Raw genomic sequence first — 21,886 nt, 5'->3', positions numbered from 1 at the left:
GATAAGTAAAGGTAAAAAAAGGTCGTTATTAACGCTGTGGGGCGCTCTTCCCGAGCGTTTCATTACACGTCTATGTACTCTCCGATCTTCCCCTTGTAGTATCTTTGGTATTATCGACAACAAGAGAAAGGTTAATACTAAATAGGTTCATTATTGCGGAATGAAATAATCGCAAGAGGGTATTCATTTGTCTCGCAATCTACTATGGTCAACAAGGACGTGATCACAGACGTGATGGCGTAGTATACAACATTCCTTGCCAGGGATGTGACGGGTCTTACATCTGTGAAACAGCCCGACCGATAATTGAACGCATTTCTGAACACAAGCGCGATGTTCGATTACAGCCAATCGACACATCCGCGGTGGCAGAACATGCTTGGGAGAAGCAACACCACCCAGATTGGAAGGGTGTACATTGCGTTGCCAAAGAAAGACATTGGTATACACGCAGGATTAAGGAGGCTATTAGTATACGTCTTTGTCCTAACAACTTCAACAGAGACAGCGGGATCGACATCCCCAATTTCTGGATGCGAACCATCCGACAGCACAATACCCCCTTACCTGGCAGTGCACGCCGACCCGACCGAGCGAGGGACCGCTCAGCTATTCAACCCCCACCCACGGGAAACTAGCGAGCCCGCCAATTTTGTCTTATTTGCATATTGCCGACTCGCGGCGTATTTGCATATACCTCCGGCTTATTTGCATATACGCCCGACCAATCACATAACGGATCAGTGCCCACCTATTGTCCCCGCGTTCGTGCGTACGGTCCTGGGGATTGGTATAAATTGACTACCGTATCAGATAATTTTCGTCACTTGATAAAAAGTTGCAGAGGCACTCGAAAGCTTGTGAACTTGTAAGTTAGTGAACACTTTTTGCGAGAGTGATCACGAATTTCCTAGAAAGCTAGTGAACACTTTTTGCGAGAGTGATCACGAATTTCTTTGTTGACCAGAGTAGATTGCGAGACAAATGAATACCCTCTAGCGATTAAGAGAAAGGTTATCGATATCGCTAAGTGGCAAAAAACATGCGATTATCGACAGGACTAGCGATAAAGAGGTTATCGATAACAGCACTAATGTCCCATATGCCCCCAAATCATCCTAAATCTCTGTAGACCCTAAAGGGGCTGATTTAGCAAAAGATTATAAAGGTGTGCATGGCCTTTTCTGTTATCATTTGATCATTAATCTTGATTCCAAGATTTCAAGAAATCCTTTTTGTTTTTAACAATGCTAAATAATCATATGCATTGCAATCAATCGCTAAGCGTTATGGATCCTGGTAATGTGCAAAGGCAGTCGAACTAGAGAAATCGCCGTAGCAAACTACTTTGTCACACCTTAACGTGGTCCATTCAATCAAAGCAACCCAGTTTCTCCATATCAGTGATACCTCAACACCATGTTAATTGATTGCTATGTGAACAGATAATGGGGCGGGAGCGTGGTTAAGTGGGTGGAAAACGGATGGGATAGATTTCATGTGCATCTAGCTTTCTACGGTGAATGAACTATTCGTGCATACATGTATTGGATTTCGGGTAGGGTAGCTTTTCATGAACCTACCTTGCTCTCAGCCAATCAGATGCAAGGATTTCAGTAGCTTGTAACAGTCAATACTGACAAAGCACTTAAAAAGATCACTTGGTCTATAAAGAACTGAAAAATGAATGGGATCTTTCACATAGGAAAAAAATTATACCATACTATAAGACTGAAATATGGCCCATTTTGCTTACACAAAGTTGAATACATTCACACACAAAAAATACCTTAGCCCTTGTGTTTAAAAATAGTTTGACATGCTCTTTACTTTCCCTGGCTAGCTGTAAAGTTACCGGTAAAAAAAGTGGTTATTGTGTGAAGGAGTCAGTTTATTTCTTTTGACTATCGCTGTAAATTTGTAATTTGTCATCCAAAAGATAGATGCATTACATTCTTATTGAATCTTATCCATTAGATCCTCTTAAAGAAGTGATCAGGGGGTATTTCACCAAGAGTTTTTTTTTTTTTTTTTAATTGAGTTTTCATGATTTTGTGTAACAAATCACATATAAACAATAGAAGTAATTTAAAAATAAAAATAAATAAGAACAAATAAAAAAGCAGCATACACATTATTAGTTTGCTTTAGAAAAAGTACAGCTGATCAACAGATAATAAGTGATAAATATGTAGTAAAACTAAAAGCAGTCCCTTTGTCTCTTCTAAGTATTCCTCATCCCCTATAGTATAGTAAAGGCAAGAATGTAATAACAGAGGGATAAAAATCAGGTGATTTTCCTATTATTTAATTTCACAAAGAGTTGTGTTTCTGTGCCAGTGTTCACATGATGTTTCATACATAATCTCATCGATTGATATGCGATATAGAGTGCATCTTATCCGCTTGAATAGACCAATGTGGTGGTGCGTTATTTACCATACATAACTGGTAATTTAAGTGCAGTTATAGTGACACTTAAATCTTTGTGAACCCCCTCCCCCGATTCTTCAATTTATGTTTTGAAAATGGGAATATATGTTCTTGTTCCCATTTAAAACTTCACCTGCTTGTTTTCTAATATGTTTGCATATCTTTGCACCAGGAAAATTTGTCCATACGGCTTATACAGTGGTGCTAAAAAAGTGAGCGAACCCAAGGTAATTTCTTGGTGAACCCCACCAGAAATGCACTCCTTCATGCTGAGCGTTGAATGTAGACAACACCCGGGGGGCCACTTACATTGACGAGTGGATACCATGCGCGACCAAAAAAACACGTAAAAAGGATGTCTTTTTCAAGATAGGGCACGTTACATACGTAACGTGATAAGGGTGTCAAAAACACAAAAATATTGAAAAAAGGGTATCTATTTCGCTCGGAAAAATATACGTGTTTAGGGTCAAATATGCGGGGATGATAAAACAAAATCAAAATGTTTTATAAAGGATGTCCTTTTTGCCCCAACACTACGTGTTTAGAGTCCGATTTGCGCGAGGTGTGGAAGGTGGGGCCGTTATAAACCAAAATAATGGTGTCTAAAGGTAAAACAGACGACCGACGGACGCGTGACATAACAATTAAATATCTCTGTACTTGTTTAGGGGTTCATTTCAGGGAATACTTACTAAGAGTATCGTTTTTGTTTCCAATACTTGTTAAGGGGTGCATTTTCAGAATATGGAAATACATCGCTGTACTTGTTTAGGGGCTCAGTTCTGGGAATACTTGCCAATAGTATTTGTTTCCAATACTTGTTAAGGGTAGGGTTTCACACGTCAATACTTGTTAAGGGGTGCATTTTTAGAATATGGAAAATACGTGTTTAGGGTGCTTTTCAAGACCCCGTGGTCGTGCATGGTATCCACTCGTCAATGAAAGTGGCCCCCCCGGGAGACAACAACACTACAATGTCTGGCAAGCCCAGAGAAACAAACTGTATTGAATGTAATATTTTATCACCTGACTTTACAATTAAATATCTAAAAGATGGCAGAATTTGATTTTATTTTAATTGTTAATTTCTAATGGGGCTCACTAAGTTTTTAGCACCACTGTTGCTGTACATACAGCTGACAACAAGAATGCCTGCAACTTCTCAGCTTTGAGAGGAAAGGCCTGTTATTAGATCGCCGAACACCTTGCAGTTATGTAAATACAATGCTTGATGATGTATGTCGATTCGTCCTTGGATATTTAACCCAGACATGCAGGTACCCTCTTAAAAATGAAAGGATGGAAAGGGGTAAATCACCCTTTAAAATGGCAGAGGAGTGACGGTGTTTTTAATAAGGGTGTGTTTATGCTTCCATTGCGAGGACAGAATCAGCATTTTCAAATGTTGTTTCAAAATGCCGATCGTAAACGTGGTTCTGGGAGTGGTAATTCCGTGGAGGTAACATGGGACCTTGGAGCAATGCGACTGTATTTGCCTGCGGATTTTCATCTCACCGGAAGCATGTAACAAACGACGTCATTTAAACACGTTTACGATCGTGGTTCTGTTTATACTTCCCCAGAAAGCCTGATTCTGGCAAAACTACGCTTACAAACGCACCTTTTTGTGAGCTGCCGATCGGCGTTTTGAAACGTCGTTTAAATGAAAGTAAGCATGGACTCAACCGTGTTTTGGACTAATCACGTATGGAAACGTTGATTCTGGCCTGAAAAGTGGAAGCATAAACACGGCCTAATAAGGGTGAAAAACACTGTCACTTATTGGCCCTGTTCCACCCTTCATTATCCCTTTTCGCCTTTTATGTTTTTAGAGTGTACTTGAGGTGTTGCAGGGGTGGATCCACGATTTTCCAAGGGGGGGGGGATTTTTGTACAGAAAAAAAAATTAACAAGCCAACCCCCCCCCCCCGCCACAAAAAAGGTCTTCACCTCCAATTGATGGCGATTCATGTCAGGAAAAAAATGACAAGCAACAAAAAACAGGAAGGTCCTGATGAACGAAAAAGGTTCTGCGTGTATGCACAACATATATTCCGCTAAATATTTGTGATGGCTCTTTAAATGGGGGGGGGGGGCATGGACTGGGTGTGCTCCCAGGTGTTAGGTGTTGAGTCGGTTCGCATTTCTACTGCGACCTTAAAGATCAAATCATTGAAATTTCTTACATTCTTATTGTCATGTTGTACCAGCAAAAACTGCTTATGAAAATCAATCTTGAAGTGGTGGACAAACTTGTTTTTAATGTGAAGATATTCCTGGCTTGCATCCAGTGAAATAGATCACGTAAGGTTCGATCTGGAAAATCAGTCAGAAAAAAAATCTTTGAACCATGTTTTGGAATTTGAAGCTGTCATCTACATGTACTGCTTGGCTGGCAGCTACTTTGGTCATGATGAAAATAAAAATACATAATGTAGGAATTCTTGTTGGGCAGAAGTGGTATATAACCGGTTCGATTCCAAGATTTTTTCTGACATTTCTCAGATTCAACATGCCATCTTTTTCACTGATTTTAAGAAAGAAAAACAGTTTAGTGATGGTTCTAGCTCTTGCTTTGTAATTAGAGGGTGGTCTGTTCGAATCCCACTGGTGCCTAGTGTCCTGTGGCAAGGCATCAATCCATACCTTGCCACTCTCCACCCAGGTGTTGAATGGGTGCCCAGTAAGAAGAAAAGGGTAATGTAGTATATACTTTGTAGCATTTTAGCATGAAAACTCTTACTGGAAGACCCCGTAAGGAATGGAGAAAGTTTGCACATTGTATTTTGGCAAAGCCAGAATCCGATGACTGGGCTATTATGTCTGTCAAGTGTTAGATGTATTTCTGATTTGTTAGAACTTATTTTTTTATCATTACTATGATAATTATTAGCCTATTACTAGAATAGAAATCACAGTGCATGTAAACATAATATTATGAATGCCAAGATATTCAACGAGACAATTCCTCTCAACTCTCAATTAAGACGAAGAGCCGTGGTGTAGTCGTTCTGACTCGCCTTGTAAACAGAGGGTCATGTGTTCGAATCCCACCGCGGTCTAGGCGTTTATCCACACTTTGCCACACTCGACCCAGGTGCTAATTGGGTACCCGGTAGGATGCCAGCACCATTATGAGGCTGTGATGAATGCAAGGAATGCTCCCCAGGGAGTGGAAATTGTGCACTTTTCGTGTGGGATTGAAAATGAATTCAATGACCGGGGTAATAATATGCTGTTAAGCGCTTTGAGCCATTCTGGGAAAAACGCTATATAAAAACTAGCTATCATTATCATCATTATTAACTCTCAGACCCCTATAACAGAAGGTTTTTTTTCAAGTATCTATTCTAAGCAAGTCCTTATGAACATGATCATTTACTCCAATGTGAACTGGACTTGTGTCACACTCGGGTAACAGTCAATGAACTTTTTTCATTCTCCCCTTTCCAGGAGAACTCGTGCCAAGTATGAACAGAACTGGGATAAGAGGTTGAGATTCTGGTTCTGCTGCACCTCCTCGGGAGAAACACAAGATGTAAGTCATTGATACCTTCGCCTCCAGGGTTTGCCGATTGTCCGCCGATCCAGTTTTATTGGATTCAGGGGCCCTGGTTTCACAAGGAGATGTAATTGTTATTTATGTAACTACCATGGATACGTTGATTGTGATGGACTGCTGAGCCCCGTTACCATGGTAGCTGCCATAAAGTCTTTATAAAGCGGGCCCCCCCTGTGCCCCTTTAATGCTTGTTCACACGTGGCAAAACTCAGCAATAAAACTGAACCGTATATTTGTGTTCAAAGTCAACGAAATGTAAGTGAAAGTGGTGATCTGTCTCATGATATCTGAATACTTCCCCCAAAAAAATGCTGTGCTTTGTCAAATAACTGAACAAGACCTCATTAAATTCTACTTATGCAGATTTAATGAAGATTTACCTGCAGATACATGCAATATATTTGTTTATTTATTTATTCATATTCATATTCCACAAATCATTATAGTACATTTCATTATTAAGTATCTTCTCATCCAGTTCAACCAATTCCCATTCAAAATAGTATGTGCACTATTAAATGGAGTAAATAGAACATTTACAGTGATCTTCAGTGGGTTACAGTGGGGTTTTCCTAATCATCATACATGTATGTATTCCTGAGGAGGGATTGGTAGTTCTCCCGCTGATCCTATATTTTGAAATTCAGATCATCCTCTTCTACTTCAATGCATTCTAATATGGGAAGGGTATTTGGCAATCTTGATACTATAGACATGGACCCCAAATTTACAAAGGTGGTTTTGATTCATAAACCATATTTTATGTAGATTTCATGCATTAATGATGTTTAATTCAGTATGTTTATTGAGAAACGTCCAATAATGAAAGCTTACATATACCTTTTTTTTAACAGCAACCAAAAGTATTGCGAACTATTCATGTGAATTAAGTAACATAAACCATGTTCCCATTAAATAAAAACAGTGAGTTAATTAATGCTCTCACCATAGTAACAAGCATCAATTTAGCCTGCTGTTATAAAAGAGTGCATTCATTATTAGTTCTTTTCTCAAGATATGTGCTGAATTATGCATAAGTAGTACATGAATTCTGTACAAACTACGGCTTAAGACTACAAATTCAAAACCACTTGTAAACTTGAGCATTTAATCAAAATGGAAAAGAGGCTATATAAATCATATGTAGTATTATTATTTATTATTGGGTCTTGGTGTTCATTAAGATACCTGATCCCTTCTGATTTAACTCTCAGTAAGATTTAAACACCGAATTCTTTCCCCTTCTTCCTGAACAGAGTGCCTTTTCAGACATTGCCATCCTCTTCTCCGAGTTCTTTCGAGACCTGGACGTCGTTCCCACCGACGTCCTGGCGGGTCTTATGCTCCTCAGGGAAGAGCAGAAGCAACGGAGAAGAGCCATAGAGAACTCGCCTCAGAACAGTGTCTTCAAGTTCTTGTCAGGTGTTGCTGTAACACCTGAGACCAAGTTCCTGGACTTCCATAAATCTGTATGTTTAACCCCTTGTCTCTCTTTCACAAACCTTATGATCAATGGCAAATTCTGAAAATCTATCCCTCAGCCAATTAAATGCCACAATTTTACTATATTGCTTCTTGTAGTAGCTTGCAACAGGCCTTTGATAATAAGTGTAATGAACGGTATGTAGGACTCCACTCATGACAATCATTTATTTTCCTGGTGTAGTTTGATTACCTCATAAAGTTTGTATTAAACTACCAATTTGAAATTGTTGATTAATCTTTATTTTGTAAAACTCGACATATAGGTCCTGAATGGTGGATTGCCCTCATTGACAGGTGGTTTGCATAGTAGAGCGGTACTTTTACTTCTGGACTAGTAGTCCTATTAAATGGGCAGATGGTCATTTTAGGATGGTCCCAATAGAAGGGTGGGAATGATCCTCATGGACAGGTTGTCTTAGTCATTGGACGGTTCCTTATTGGCAAATGGTTTTTATGGAATGGTAGTCTTCCTGGAAGGTTGGTCCTTACTGATGGAGGGTTGTCTCATTACATGGGCAACTCCTTATTGCAAATGATCCTTGTAGAAGGGTAGCCCTTATTGATGGGTGGTATGGGTCCTTGTAGACTGGTTGTCAAGATGGGTTATTCCTTATTGGGCAATGGTCCTTGTAGAAGGGTGTCCCTTATTGATGGGTAGTATTGGTCCTTGTAGACTGGTTGTCAAGATGGGTTGTTCCTTATTGGGCAATGGTCCTTGTAGAAGGGTGGCCCTTATTGATGGGTGGTATGGGTCCTTGTAGACTGGTTGTCAAGATGGGTTATTCCTTATTGGCCACTGGTCCTTGTAGAAGGGTGGCCCTTATTGATGGTGGGTATGGGTCCTTATAGACTGGTTGCCAAGATGGGTTGTTCCTTATTGGGCAATGGTCCTTGTAGAAGGGTAGCCCTTATTGATGGGTGGTATGGGTCCTTGTAGACCGGTTGCCAAGATGGGTTGTTCCTTATTGGGCAATGATCCTTGTAGAAGGGTAGCCCTTATTGATGGGTGGTATGGGTCCTTGTAGACCGGTTGTCAAGATGGGTGGTTCCTTATTGGCCACTGGTCCTTGTAGAAGGGTAGCCCTTATTGATGGGTGGTATGGGTCCTTGTAGACCGGTTGTCATGATGGGTGGTTCCTTATTGGGCAATTGTCCTTGTAGAAGGGTAGCCCTTATTGATGGGTGGTATGGGTCCTTGTAGACTGGTTGTCAAGATGGGTGGTTCCTTATTGGCCACTGGTCCTTGTAGAAGGGTAGCCCTTATTGATGGGTGGTATGGGTCCTTATAGACTGGTTGTCAAGATGAGTCGTTTCTTATTGGCAATGGTCCAAATTGAAGGGTGGTCTTTAGAGATAACTTTTAATGTTCCTTTTGTCTGAGAAGAAGGATGTGGATAGTCTTTAGAGAATGTGGTCATTATAAATGGGTGGCCCTTTTATGAATACCTACCCTTTTTGTGAGCTGATCGATAGAAGCATCTTTGAATTCACTTTTCATTCTACCCTGTTGATATTTCAGGAGGACATGGATCTGTTTGAAGAGCTTCATTATTATTTCAAGTTTGCTGCTGCATCCTATGGTTGGAAGGGCTATGTGATGGTCTACGGTGCTGAAGGATGCTGTACAATGACAAGAGAATGCCGGTAAGTCTTACCAACAGCTCTTTGGCCCAAATGGAGCGTTGTGGCCCAGTGGATAAGTCTGCGGACTTTGAAACAGACGGTCGTGGGTTCAAATCCCAGCCATGGCGTAGTTTCCTTCCGTAAGTAATTCATCCACATTGTGCTGCACTCAACCCAGGTGAGGTGAATGGGTACCTGGCAGGAATTTATTCCTTGAAATGTGTGTGCGCTGTAATCTTAGTAATTATGGCTGTCAAGCTACAGCTGGGGTAATAATATCCAAGTCCTTTGGAGGCGCATAGAGACATAATTCATAATGTGATATGCGCTATACAAGAACTGTTTATTATTATTATTCACAAAGGTGGCTTTAAATTTTTAGTTTGAAACTGTGGATTCTGCAGATTTCTTGCATTGATTACACTTAATTTGATGCGTATATTGAGAGAGTATCCATTGATAAATGCACGCATTTTTCTTTACGCATATTCTTTAGTCAGTCCGGCATGGGTGTTCAAATTCTACCCAATACCCCTCTTTATTTCTTTTATCTTGCCTGGTGTTACATACTTGTTAATAATGTTTGTTGAATATGTTTTATTTGAATTTCAATAATGTGTAATTTTATATACCAGAATGTGCAATACTCTCTCAATGGGTTTTTCATGAGGGCTCGCATGCCTCTGGGCAATAGTACTGAAATTTACTTTTGCGAGCCCTGGCCCATGGATAAACAATTTTCTTACTCTATTCTTCTTCTCTTTCGTTTCTACTTATCCATATTTAATTATTCAATTTCAATTTTTTTTTGGTAATAACATTGTAAAATTTTTGCATGTTTTTTATGGCCAAATAAATAATAATAATAATATTCTTTTCAAAGTGCACTAAATTGAGTCTTGTTACTAGGGTTACAGCAGTAATGATCCCACCTTTTTAATTAAAGAGTCAACTGTTTGTGTTTATTAATATGCATAAATGTAATATATGATTATGATATATTTTTGGTCTGGCAGTGGCAGAGGCATAAATGTTGACTGCAAGAATTAATCAACTGTTACTCTGATATTTCATTCAACCAGCTTGTTCTTATCCTTTCGTTCCTCAGATGCTGTTGTTTTAAAAGAAGACGTCACTACCACCTAGACGAGACGTCCGACCCGGATGCCGACAACTGCTGCATGTGCAACTTTGCCGCCCTGAAGAAGATGTCCGGCCTGAGCAACAACGACATCATCTACGCAACATTCCATGTCTCGGTCAGTAGCAATAAAGAGGACTCCTCTGTCACCGAAAGCTATGGGTTAGATACCGAGGGCTTGGTCCTGGTTGGGCGGACCAACGAAAAGGGGGGCTTGAAGAGGGACGTTCCAAATTCCAGGGGTGATAAAACCCTGCTTGATGCCGAGACCCCGGAATCAGGCATCTGCCTCACGACGAGCCTCTCGTTCCAAGAGGAGATGGATGACCGCATGATGACCTTTGACGCGGGGTCGTTGGGGTCTTCCGATGTCTTTGATGATGGTTTATTGTCTTGTGGTGGTCGTTTTTGTTCTTGCTTGCCTCCCTCTCTTTCCCCTTGCAGCCAAGCTTGTTGTGATTCTGATGTTTTATCAGCTGGGAGTGTATCAAGCCTGTCACAGTCAGAAAACCTGGTATGCTATTTTATTATTTTTTTTCTCTCTTCCTCCAATCTTTATTTTCATTTTGTAGTCTCATTTTTTGCCTTTCAGTTTTGTTGCATGGCATGCTTGCAAGTTTTGATTCTTGTTGTCCTTCTGTCACAAATGTTTCTTAGAAATCCCCTTCTCTCCCCCCTTCCCCCTTCTCCCTGCCCACTTCAAGCCCTGTGTCTCCTTGCCCTCTCCTCCCCTTCCCCTCCCCTTCCCCTCCCCTCCCCTTGCCTCCCCCTCCTCTTGCCATCCCCTCCCCTCTCCTTGCCTTCCCCCTCCCCTCCCCTAACGCAACCCCTCATTTTTTGTATGGAAACTATTAAACCCACTTGTGTCCACCTACAACATAGAGAGTCATCTCTGTTGAATACATAACACTTACATTATATATCCCCATTCTTTTGTTAAAAAGAAAAATCTATGTCTTTAGAACAAAATATAGAATTAATTAGAACTTAATAATTTGTCCATTAGTTTTCAGTTTAGTTTTGAAATCCAGTAGAACAAAAGCAAATCACTAGTATTTATGTCAGTGATGGACATGTAACTGTTGTCCATAAATACATGTACATCATCATTTACATGTTAGAGTTCTTGTCTATTAGTAAATAATAATAACAATAATAGTTTTTTAATTAATATTGAGTCAATCAACACATCAGATTAGAAGCACTTTCATCATCTGTTGTTGATACAAGTATCTTTAGACATTCTTTATGGGTTGTAATTTGTCGCATGACAGATCATAATGTCTCCTAGACATAGGAATATATTCATTTTCATGAAGAAGAATTTGATGTTCTTGCATGATTTCAAGATCAGTTTAATAAAAAGTAATAAAAAGATATATATGTATATCTTATTGGACTTCTTAGATTATAATTTATAGAAAATATGCTTATTGCAAAAAAACATTTTTTCTGAGCAATAATGCATTTTAGGTGTTCATAAATTTATTCATTTTAGTTTTAAAAAATTGATAGATTAGTATGAAAAATATTGTTTTTTTTGGTTGCAAAAATATGGAGAGTTATCTTTCCTATTCCTATAACAGTTGAATCTAGTTTAGGAAGAACATTGTACACACGATATTAAATTGGGTTGGTCAGTGTGTTTGAGGACCCCTCTCCCCCCCCCTCTCATTCTTCACTCCCCCCCTGCTCTCTTTCTTTCTTTCTTTCTTTCTTTCTTTCTTTCTTTCTTTCTTTCTTTCTTTCTTTCTTTCTTTCTTTCTTTCTTTCTTTCTTTCTTTCTTTCTTTCTTTCTTTCTTTCTTTCTTTCTTTCTTTCTTTCTTTCTTTCGTTCGTTCGTTCGTTCGTTCGTTCTTTCTTTCTTTCTTTCTTTCTTTCTTTCTGTATCTATCTTTTTTCTCTCCCCCTGTATCAATCTGTTTCATGTTATGCATGACTTCAAGAACTGGAGTACATCAAAGAAGAAGTTCTTTTTTTCAATCACTTTTAATGACATAAGCTTTAGTTGTAATATGTAAATTATTAAAATTCTCACAGTCACTGCATACATATATATATATGGGGGAAAAGTATCTTTGCTATAATGTCAGTAAAATGCCAGGAAAACAACCTACGTTTCATATTACAGTCAACAATGAAGTCATACATAACAGTTTAATGCCCCCCTCCCTCTCTCTACTACCGCCCCCATCCCCCTCTCTCGACTGCCGTCCCCTCCGGCCCTCCCCATCTACTTTTCACTATAGCATAAGCTTTGCTATTTCTGTAACTTGTTGGTTGTTTTGGTTATGTTTAATATGCCAATTTGAAGTGGACATTTCTATGCCATATTCTCCAGCTGCCTGGCTTTTTTCTTCACTCTCGTATTACTACCAGTATCTAGTTTCCGAGTGTTGGAGTGTTGCGTGATTTGAAGCTTTCGATTTCAAGGTTTAAAGAGAAAGTCCAATTTGATTAACAAGCAAAAGAGACTCAACTCTGCAAACTTGAGTCAAAATTCATTTTGAACTTATTTTGAGCAAAAATGGCTCATTTTAGATGGTTTTTCATCTTTCTTAAATTCAATTTTTAGTGGCACCCCTGATATGACCTTTTTAAAGGAAGTGAGGAATCAAAATTTTCTGGCTACATATTTATTAGGTTTTTGTAGACTTGTGTTCAAAGGTAAAATTGAAATAATGTAGTTAATATGAGAAGAATTATTGAAAAATTTTACTGCGATTCATTAAGTTAAATAGATCATGAATAATAGAATACTATTTCTATAATTAAAAAAACAACAACAACTTATTCCACAAATAGCCTCTTTTTACATATCCTCCAGTGTGAAATGAGTTTGAATTAATATTTTGTCATGAAAAAGATGTAAGAAAATCATAGAATATTAAATGTTCAATCATTGAAATCAAACTGATATGAAATGAGATAATAGAGTTGCCACTGTAAGTTTTAAACAGATTAAATTGCTTTTTTTTTTTATTTGGTTGATTGGTTTCAGACATTTTTTTCTGGTTTATGTAAATTTATTTAAGTTGATTGGACTTCCCTTTAATCTGATATCACTTTACAGCTTTGCTTGGATAGTCTTTGCATGAGCTATGCCCATCATAGCAGAATCTATCGTAGTTGAAGATTGCTCTGCATTGTTGCTTCGCTTTGCCCTTTACTTTTGCATGCTTATCATTCCGCTTCATTTTAGAACTTTTATCTCAACCCCAAAAATATGTGACAGCGCTTGATATTTTGCCTGAATGACGTTTGAAGTTAACATTACATGACATTAACATTGATCGACATGTTATGCTCATCATATTTCGGAGGCATGATGTAATACGCGTATGTGGACAGCCTATGCACCCATCCAAAACATTGTGCAATTCTTTTAGGGCATCTATTTCCCTTTTGCTTCTTTATTAACTTGCTTGATATTGTGTGGTGTTTTACACACAAATATCTCCCTGAACTCTGCCTGCCTTGTAGAATTTCTGTACTGCTTTTCTATTTTCATCAGTTGAATCCTCGATGGCAACGAGCTTGCGAACTAGTCTATTCTATACCTTTCTGCAATACAATGCCAAATGGAGCAAGTGACAAATTAGAATATTTGAGTTGATATTTTCATATTTGTCATTTTGTATTCTTTTTCTTGACAATTTTCTTTTCATGAATACTCATTCTGCTCAGAGATATGTCAGGCAAACCAATATGATATTGCATTGACATCAGTATTGATAATAGGTACAATTTGTTCATTTACAGAAAACATCACCATTTGTCACTTGCCCCCTTTTGACGTTGTACGGTTGGATTTGCTTCTGCAGTGCTCTTTAATATTTTCTTGCTTTTCCCTCCCTGTGTTTGTTAGAGTGTTTTTCCCCCTGTGAGTGGAGTAGAATAGTCCAGCGGTAACCTCAGTGTGGGTTTGTGCTTTTGTGTTCTGGGGATATTCCACTCTGGTGACAGGTAAATATGTTATGATTGAAAGAGTGGTTTGCAAGCTAAAATATTTTCATAACTTGAATGATGGTATTGATGCACTATATGGTTTTCTTTTTTTTCAGAATGAGTATTTTGTGTTTGCTTGTAACTAAGGTAAAACTAACTTTTATATAATAAATGTTTGTCAGAGTATGTTCTCTGAGTAACTTACAAGCAAAACCAATCCACTCTTGAAGAGGGTAATTAAAACTTTAGTGTTGAAAACCAACATTGGTTTTAAAACCTGAAACAAAAGTTATTATTTTGATTACAAATAAATAAACAAAATTACACAGGAGAACTGGATGGCAGTTAAGATCCTTCCACCCTTTCTCCTAGTTTTGAAATCTCCTAAATATTTTATTGTTTGATTATTTATACAATCAGTTGAAAATTTTGTTTTGAAAGCAGGTTCGGTTTCTGATCGAACCATCAGTACGGATACAATGTGTGGTTAATGTGTATGCTCAATGCCTTGCATTATTATCCCTACACATATTACTTATATTCAGTTTCAAAGAGAAAAATATGATATGAAATAATAATGCATACATGTATTTAGACATTTACTGAGTCAAGTGTTTGAGGTAATGTTTTTTGTAATTGATATATTTTTTTAGTACACAAAATCTGATATTGCATGTTACGTTGACATTGTGTCACTGTGATTTAAATGTAGGCCTATATCACACATATAGGTCTAATATTCAATATTTTCATATATATCCCTAAAATTGATATTTTTTTCCTCCACAATATACCACCACTATATACCACATATATACATGTATTACTTATTACAAAAGATCATGTACACACAGCATACTGTATTGAAAATAAACATTAAACACAGATAAACACTCACAATGTTGCACATTTTAAACAAGTGGGACAATTTATAAGGTAACTAGTGAGCACTCAAGGGTCAATAAATTTTCTTTCACTTTTAATTTGGTGTAATTTCATCCATAACGGAAACATTATTTTGCAATTCATATTACTTTAATTTTAGGGTGTTTCACATTATCATGTAATCTCTACTTCATTGTGTGGCTATGACTTTGGTTTTTGCCATGTTAAAAGAGTTCAGTTTATTCTCAAATGGACATCCTGTGAGTGTTTCATTCACATATTTGTCATATATAGTTGTTATAAGCTACTGAAATCCTTGCATCTGATTGGCTGAGCACAAATTTGTCAGAGAAAATCACTCATAAGTGAAACACCGCTCTGGTGTCAGTAATGGTGGCAGCGGTGGGATATGTGCAAGAAGATATAAAGGGCCCTGTTTCATAAAGCTTGTTATCAATTGCAAGTTACAAACAACTGTCATAAGCTAATGAAATCCTGCAATTTGATTGGACAACAGCACCATTGTCATATATTTCCAACAGTTATTGATAATAAAGTCCATAAGCAATGGTGGCAGTGTTGGGATACATGCAAGAAGATGTAAAGGTCCCCTTTTCATCATAAGCTTGTTATCAATGGCATGTTACAAGCTACTGTTATGAAGTAGGAAGCATTATGATTGGCCCAAAACCCATTTGTCAGAGATTTCTAGCAGTTCTTATGATTAATAATCCTCATTAATCTATGATCTTACCATAAAACTTACATTTGTCTTATCATCATCAAGGCACAATATCTTGTTATGTAATACTGAAGCCATGTAATTTGAGTAGTTAATAGCAAATATGTCACATATTAACTTGATGACAAGTTTTACGAAATAGGATCGAATTGGAACCAAATATCAATCTGAAGTTTAGCAATTGGCGTTAGGATTCGGGTGGTTCTGTATTAAGTGAAAGGGGGTCTGGGAAGATAGATGTCAATCTGTAAATTTTGAATGTTAGACAAGTAGATGAGTCAAGAATTGAACCACACATAGCCACACAATGAGTGAGAGTAAAACACAAGATGGTGTTAAACTATTGCAATTACAAGGGACATAATTTTGCACTAAAATCATTCCAAAATGACTCAAAATTAAAGTGAAGAATTCATCAAAATTTTTGAAATAATGATTTTTAAAAATCAAATTATGCAATTTCATATCACAGAGGATCTTAGTTAATGGATACATGTTTTATAATAGAATATCCCATATATATTTGTTTTATAGCTTGATGTTTTTTAAGTGTTTACTAGCATACATTTTTGTGTATTTCAGTAATTCATCACTAAACAGAAAGTCTGTTTGAAAAAAGAAGGGCATTGATTTCTGTTGAAATTTATTATCTGGGTTATGACTTTTTCATCGAAATTTTACTTTTAAAACTTTGATGGGAGAAAAAAAAATTGGCATCAGCTAACAAGCGTTTCTTTGATACATAGCACAAAATTTCTCCATGTGTTTCTAAAAGACAAGGGATTTTATCATTTTATAAACCCACTTGCCCGCGACCCCAGAAAAAATGATTTATCATGTACATATAAAATCTTTCAACAGTTATCTGATACATTGCCTCTGTAGTTTCAGAGTCTTTAAAGAAATAGAAAAATTGCCATCTTTTTATCTAACAAGTAGTCACATATATTGCAGTTCTATGGTAAGTTTTTGCAAAAAGCGCGAGATTAATGCCCTTCTGATTTCTATACAAATGATATGATATTCAATATTTATAACCTATCATAATCGTATGACCAGTTATCTGTGTTGTGATTTGTCATGTAGCATGCACGTAAGGTAGTTAGACAACCTCGCATGACGACAAAGATTGCGAAACGAACGTCTACTTCAAAGGTAAAATGATCTGTGTTATATATCAATGCACGGTTTGCCGCACGCCACGACACTAACTCGTGCAGTAACAACTGCATTCTAACGCTTAGACGGCACGGTTTTTAACAGTTACGACTGCTGCAATGATGACTGCTTCAATGTACATCGGCATGAGCTGGTGCACCACAAGGCCTATGGGGTAATATGTGCTATCATCTACATATCATGGGATATGCATTGATATTGACTGCTTTGAGGTGCAATGGTTGAAATTATAATGCATGGTGATCTTGAAGTGTTTTTTCCAAGGTCAAGTTAAGGGTTAATATGTAGTCCCGAATTGGTAGTTATGAAGCGTAATAATTATCTGGATATCTGGGAATACTCAGAGGTTTACACCAAGAAAAAGACAAATCTGTACGAAAATTGCTTTTGATCTGTAAGGGACCTTTCACCATGTATTTACATATAGTAATGAGGTGGTAACACTGAAATAATTTTTTCATCATCAAGTTTTAATGAAGAGAGTAGATGTTCTAGTTAATTTCATGGACATTTCATACAATGAAAGAGTAATCTTTTATGTTATTTTAACAAGTTATCATTAATTAATATGAGATCTTGAGTTCATTATTGCACAGATTTGAATGGCTTTGACTTAGAAGTTTTCACAATGCCTTTTTACAACCATAACCAAGGCTACTAACTCACACAATTATTTTGCTGATATATATAATGTTATTTTATGCATGAGTTAGGATGAATGATGGTAGCAATGATAACAGAAACAGTAACAAAGATGATTGTTCTGACCCATATTACAAAAGTTTTGGTTACCCCTTATATGGTCCACATTTTTTCTATGATGTGATCATGAAAATTTAGTAAAATATTCTAATGTTATTATTTTTTTTGGGGTGGGGTGCAATTTGAATTAAGAAAGGATTAACAAATTTTACCAAGTCTTTGTAAAATGTTGAGACACAATGGCCCGAATTCACAAAGGTAGTTTTGAAAACCCATGGTTGAATCCATGGTTTATGCAGATTTCCTGTATAAATTACGCTTAATTTGGCGCGTATCGGGTGGGTGTGTATATAAAATGTCCAATTGTGATGCCCGCTTTTGTCACAGTGCGCCAAATGGACGCCTGTTACCATGGTTAGATACGCTATTCTATTCATGAGTCCTCTGTTTAGAGAGTGGACTTATTAATTCAAATAGTGGACTCATGAATAAAATAACATGGATAACCACGGCAACAGGCTTCAATTTGGCGTACTGTGACAAAAGCGTGCATCAGCATTGGACATTTTTTAATATACGCGGTAAAATAAGCGTAATTTATCCAGTAAATCTGCATAAACCATGGACTCAACCGTGGGTTTTCAAAACCACCTTCGTGAATTCGGGCTAATATTTTTTGCTGAATATCGTTTTTGGCACATCCTTTCATGAGCATAATATCATTTGTGCATTATTGTTCTCTAAGCAACCATTCCATTTCTGTTTTAAAATGAAAATTGAAATAGAGTCTTGAACATATGCGGGGGGCCATTTCATAAAGCTGTTCGTAAGTTAAGAGCGACTTTAAGAACGACTGGTGAACCTTTCTTACGCGCTAAACCATCTCCAATGGTGTATCCCATTTACCAAAAGAAAGGATCACCAGTCGTTCTTAATGTTGCTCTTATCTTACGAACAGCTTTATGAAACACCCACCCGGATTCATAAGGAAAGATTATGAAGAATAGTGGAATTTTTTTATGCCGTTCATACTTATGTAGCCCCCTGAGGTTTCTTAAAGAGATAGTGAAAGTTTCAAATCTCTACAGTACTTAGATTCATTGCCTTACAGTGCAGAAAGGAGTTATTGTTTGGATTTATTTTTCATTTTCTTTTGTTCACATTTTAAGCAAAATCAAAGGATGAATGAAATAAAAGTTTAACAATTTATATAATATCCTTGCCAAAGGATATCAAATTGTCCTTATAAATCTTGTTTTTTATACAAAAGAGCACCTTGATTAACCATTATTAGCATCAAGTTAAAAATGATATTTTGCATCTTGTTTTACTTTTACTTTGTGTAGCATAAATTTTACTTTGTTTTGAATATTCACTCCTAATTTTTGATGCCTCAATGAATAAATTGGTTCCTGCAGATGATTGGTTAGCCATTCACATGCTTCATCGTGATTGGTTGATTCACACAGTGCCAATAATCCATTTATGCATCACCTCGCATTCAGCTTTTCAGCTTTAGTTGTTATATATCCAAGGGGCCATTTCATGAAGCTGCTTTTAAAGAGATACTCCGGGCTGAAGATATTCATATCTCAATAAATAGAGTAAAATTCACAAAGCAAAATGCTGAAAATTTGATCAAGATCGGATAAAAAATAAGAAAGTTATCTAAATATTTGCATTATTCCAGTCAAACAGTTCTAGGCATGTCTTCATGAATATTCATTAGGTGGGCTGATGATGTCATATCCCCACTTGTTCTTTTGTATTTTATATTATATGAAATAAGGTTTATTAAAAAAAAAATTACCAAGAACTAAAACAATTGGATTGAAAACTGATTAAGTGCATTATTTATTTATTGCTGCAACTTGTTTCATTATAATGGAGACACATCATTTACACGTGTGTGAAAAAATGAAATAATTATGATTTCATGAAATAACATAAGAAAAAGGAAAGTGGGGATGTGACATCAGCCCACCTAATGAATATTAATGATGACATGCATATAACTGTTTTCACAAAATATTGCTAAACTTTGAATTTCAATATCTTCATTATTTGTTATCAGATTCTGATGAAATTTTCAGCATTTTGCTCTGTGAATTTTACCCTATTTATTTAGATATAAATATTTTCAGCCTGGAGTATCCCTTTAAGTTATACATGGCTTTACACATGACTGGTGACCATTTCTTAGGTGCTAAAATAGATACCCTGAACATTCCATCTTTTAGAAAAATGGGAGTGCATTTCCCTATAATCCCTATCAAACTTTGTAACATATTGAATTTTCCTTTTAGACGCTTGTTAAAATGAGAATTTCAGTCTTCCAACAAAAGGGCCCCGTCTTACAAAGAGTTGTGATTGATCTGATCAACCACAACTATGGAAAGCCCACAACATCAACATCTAAAATGCGTCTTTGTTCAATTTTTCTTTTAGATATGCTGTATATTAATGCATACATTGTTTTCTTGAAAATTGAGTGTGCTTCCCTTGGTATACAAAGGACGTTTGGGAAATTTCCTGAAAAGAAAATGATGACATTGATGGATTTCCATACAGTTGAGGTTGATCAGATCAATTGTAAATTTGAGGAGGCAATAGGATCAATTTTGGCATTTTTTTGTCTATTTGATCTTCAGGTGTGGGAGACGCCGTTCTTCGTTGCTCTTGATCACGAAAGAAGTCGAGTGGTCGTTTCTATCAGGGGTACGCTGTCTGTTGCTGACATAGTGACAGACTTGAGTGCAGACACAAGCCCTATCTCCAGTCAAGATGAATCATCACCATACCAAGGCCATAAGGTAAGCTTGGGAGTGGTAGTGTGGGTTGAGATGTGAATGTGCACCGTTCAAATTTACAAAAGACACATTGTGCAGAATAATCTGCCTTACCGCCCTTTCACACAGTAAAAAAAATCGTAATTTGAATGATGATTCCAGTGAAAAATAAGGCTAATGACAAATTTTTAGCACGTGTGAAACCAAACTGGAATCATGAATGCTAATCACAATCACGAAATTCAATTTCTACTCCGGAGGTGAATTCAAGTTAAGTTTCACTCAAATTACTGTACGAATTTTCCGTGTGAAAGGCTTGACCTCCAAAACATCTTTTGGGGGGAGGAGCTTACGTGACCTTTCAAGCAATTCCGTAGATAATACAATTGTCATGCACTCATCGTAGCTTGCATTTGCGATGCAGTGCTTTGATTGACAGGTCACCAAGGACACATACCGCCTTCGCTCGGGAATTTGATTTCAAATCACAATTTGCGAGTGAGTGAAAGGTCCGATGATTCTAAAGATGAATTGCAATCATTATTACAATGATTCAAGATTCATGTGTGAAAAGGCCCCAAGTCAAATCTCTTTGGGACCAGAGATATCTGTTTGACTTAAAAGAAATTTGACTTGAAAGATGCAAATAACACATGCTTTGCATAATCTAGTCTGAAAAATTGTGTCGACTTTAATAGGTGACTTTTTGATTTATGGAATTTTGAATTATGTGTATCTTGTAAGATAAAGTTTTGGAGTGGGTAAAACTGCCAGTAGGCCCAATGAGAATTACATTTATGAAATGCTTAATACAATGTTTCTATATAGTGCTTTTAACTTTGATCATTATTACCCTGGCCATTGGAATACGTAACAAGACTACACATAAGATCTTTTCATCTGAGGGAGAATTTGAACCCCCTTCTCTTTGGAGAGATTGTTCCATATGATGATGCATCACGCAAAACTAGAATATACTGATTGAATTATTTACTTATTGTTCTGGATGATCTATAAAAAGAATCCATCTGATTTTGAAATCTTATTGAATTTCATTGTTTTTGCCAGGGTATGGTTGAAGCAGCTAACTATATCAAGAGAAGATTGATAGATGATATGTTACTACACCAAGCTTTCACATCAGATGAGGTAAGATTGACATTTAACTCTCGTTTTGAACATTATAAAACATTTAAGATGATTAATTTAGATGATAATTGAAATATATCTTACAATATGTATTAATCAATATGTATTGGTAAGAAGTTTGCTCAATATTTTCTAGTTATGACATTATTGTAATGTATGTTTATTTTTCTTCATCACAAAATTATTTAACTTCAAATTGTTTTAATAGGTGTATTTAATGGCCTTGGTCACTCAAACAAGAATTT

The 21,886-nt window shown here is 36.9% G+C and overlaps 1 protein-coding gene across 1 annotated transcript in view; it reads left to right on the top strand.

The window, feature by feature from the left end:
- Positions 1-3,851: 3,851 nt before the first annotated feature.
- Positions 3,852-21,886, top strand: part of LOC129282901 (diacylglycerol lipase-alpha-like) — a 30,361-nt gene continuing 12,326 nt past the window's right edge. The window contains exons 1-7 of the mRNA XM_064114742.1: positions 3,852-3,895; positions 5,890-5,974; positions 7,255-7,467; positions 9,003-9,127; positions 10,215-10,365; positions 20,355-20,516; positions 21,561-21,641. Of these exons, the coding sequence (XP_063970812.1) occupies positions 3,852-3,895; positions 5,890-5,974; positions 7,255-7,467; positions 9,003-9,127; positions 10,215-10,365; positions 20,355-20,516; positions 21,561-21,641 (861 nt within the window). The remainder of the gene's footprint in view (positions 3,896-5,889; positions 5,975-7,254; positions 7,468-9,002; positions 9,128-10,214; positions 10,366-20,354; positions 20,517-21,560; positions 21,642-21,886) is intronic.

The sequence above is a fragment of the Lytechinus pictus genome, unplaced genomic scaffold, assembly GCF_037042905.1.
Source record: "Lytechinus pictus isolate F3 Inbred unplaced genomic scaffold, Lp3.0 scaffold_20, whole genome shotgun sequence".
Lineage (NCBI taxonomy): Eukaryota > Metazoa > Echinodermata > Echinoidea > Temnopleuroida > Toxopneustidae > Lytechinus > Lytechinus pictus.
Note: the sequence above shows the minus strand (reverse complement) of the source record. Positions and strands in the feature narration are given on the sequence as shown.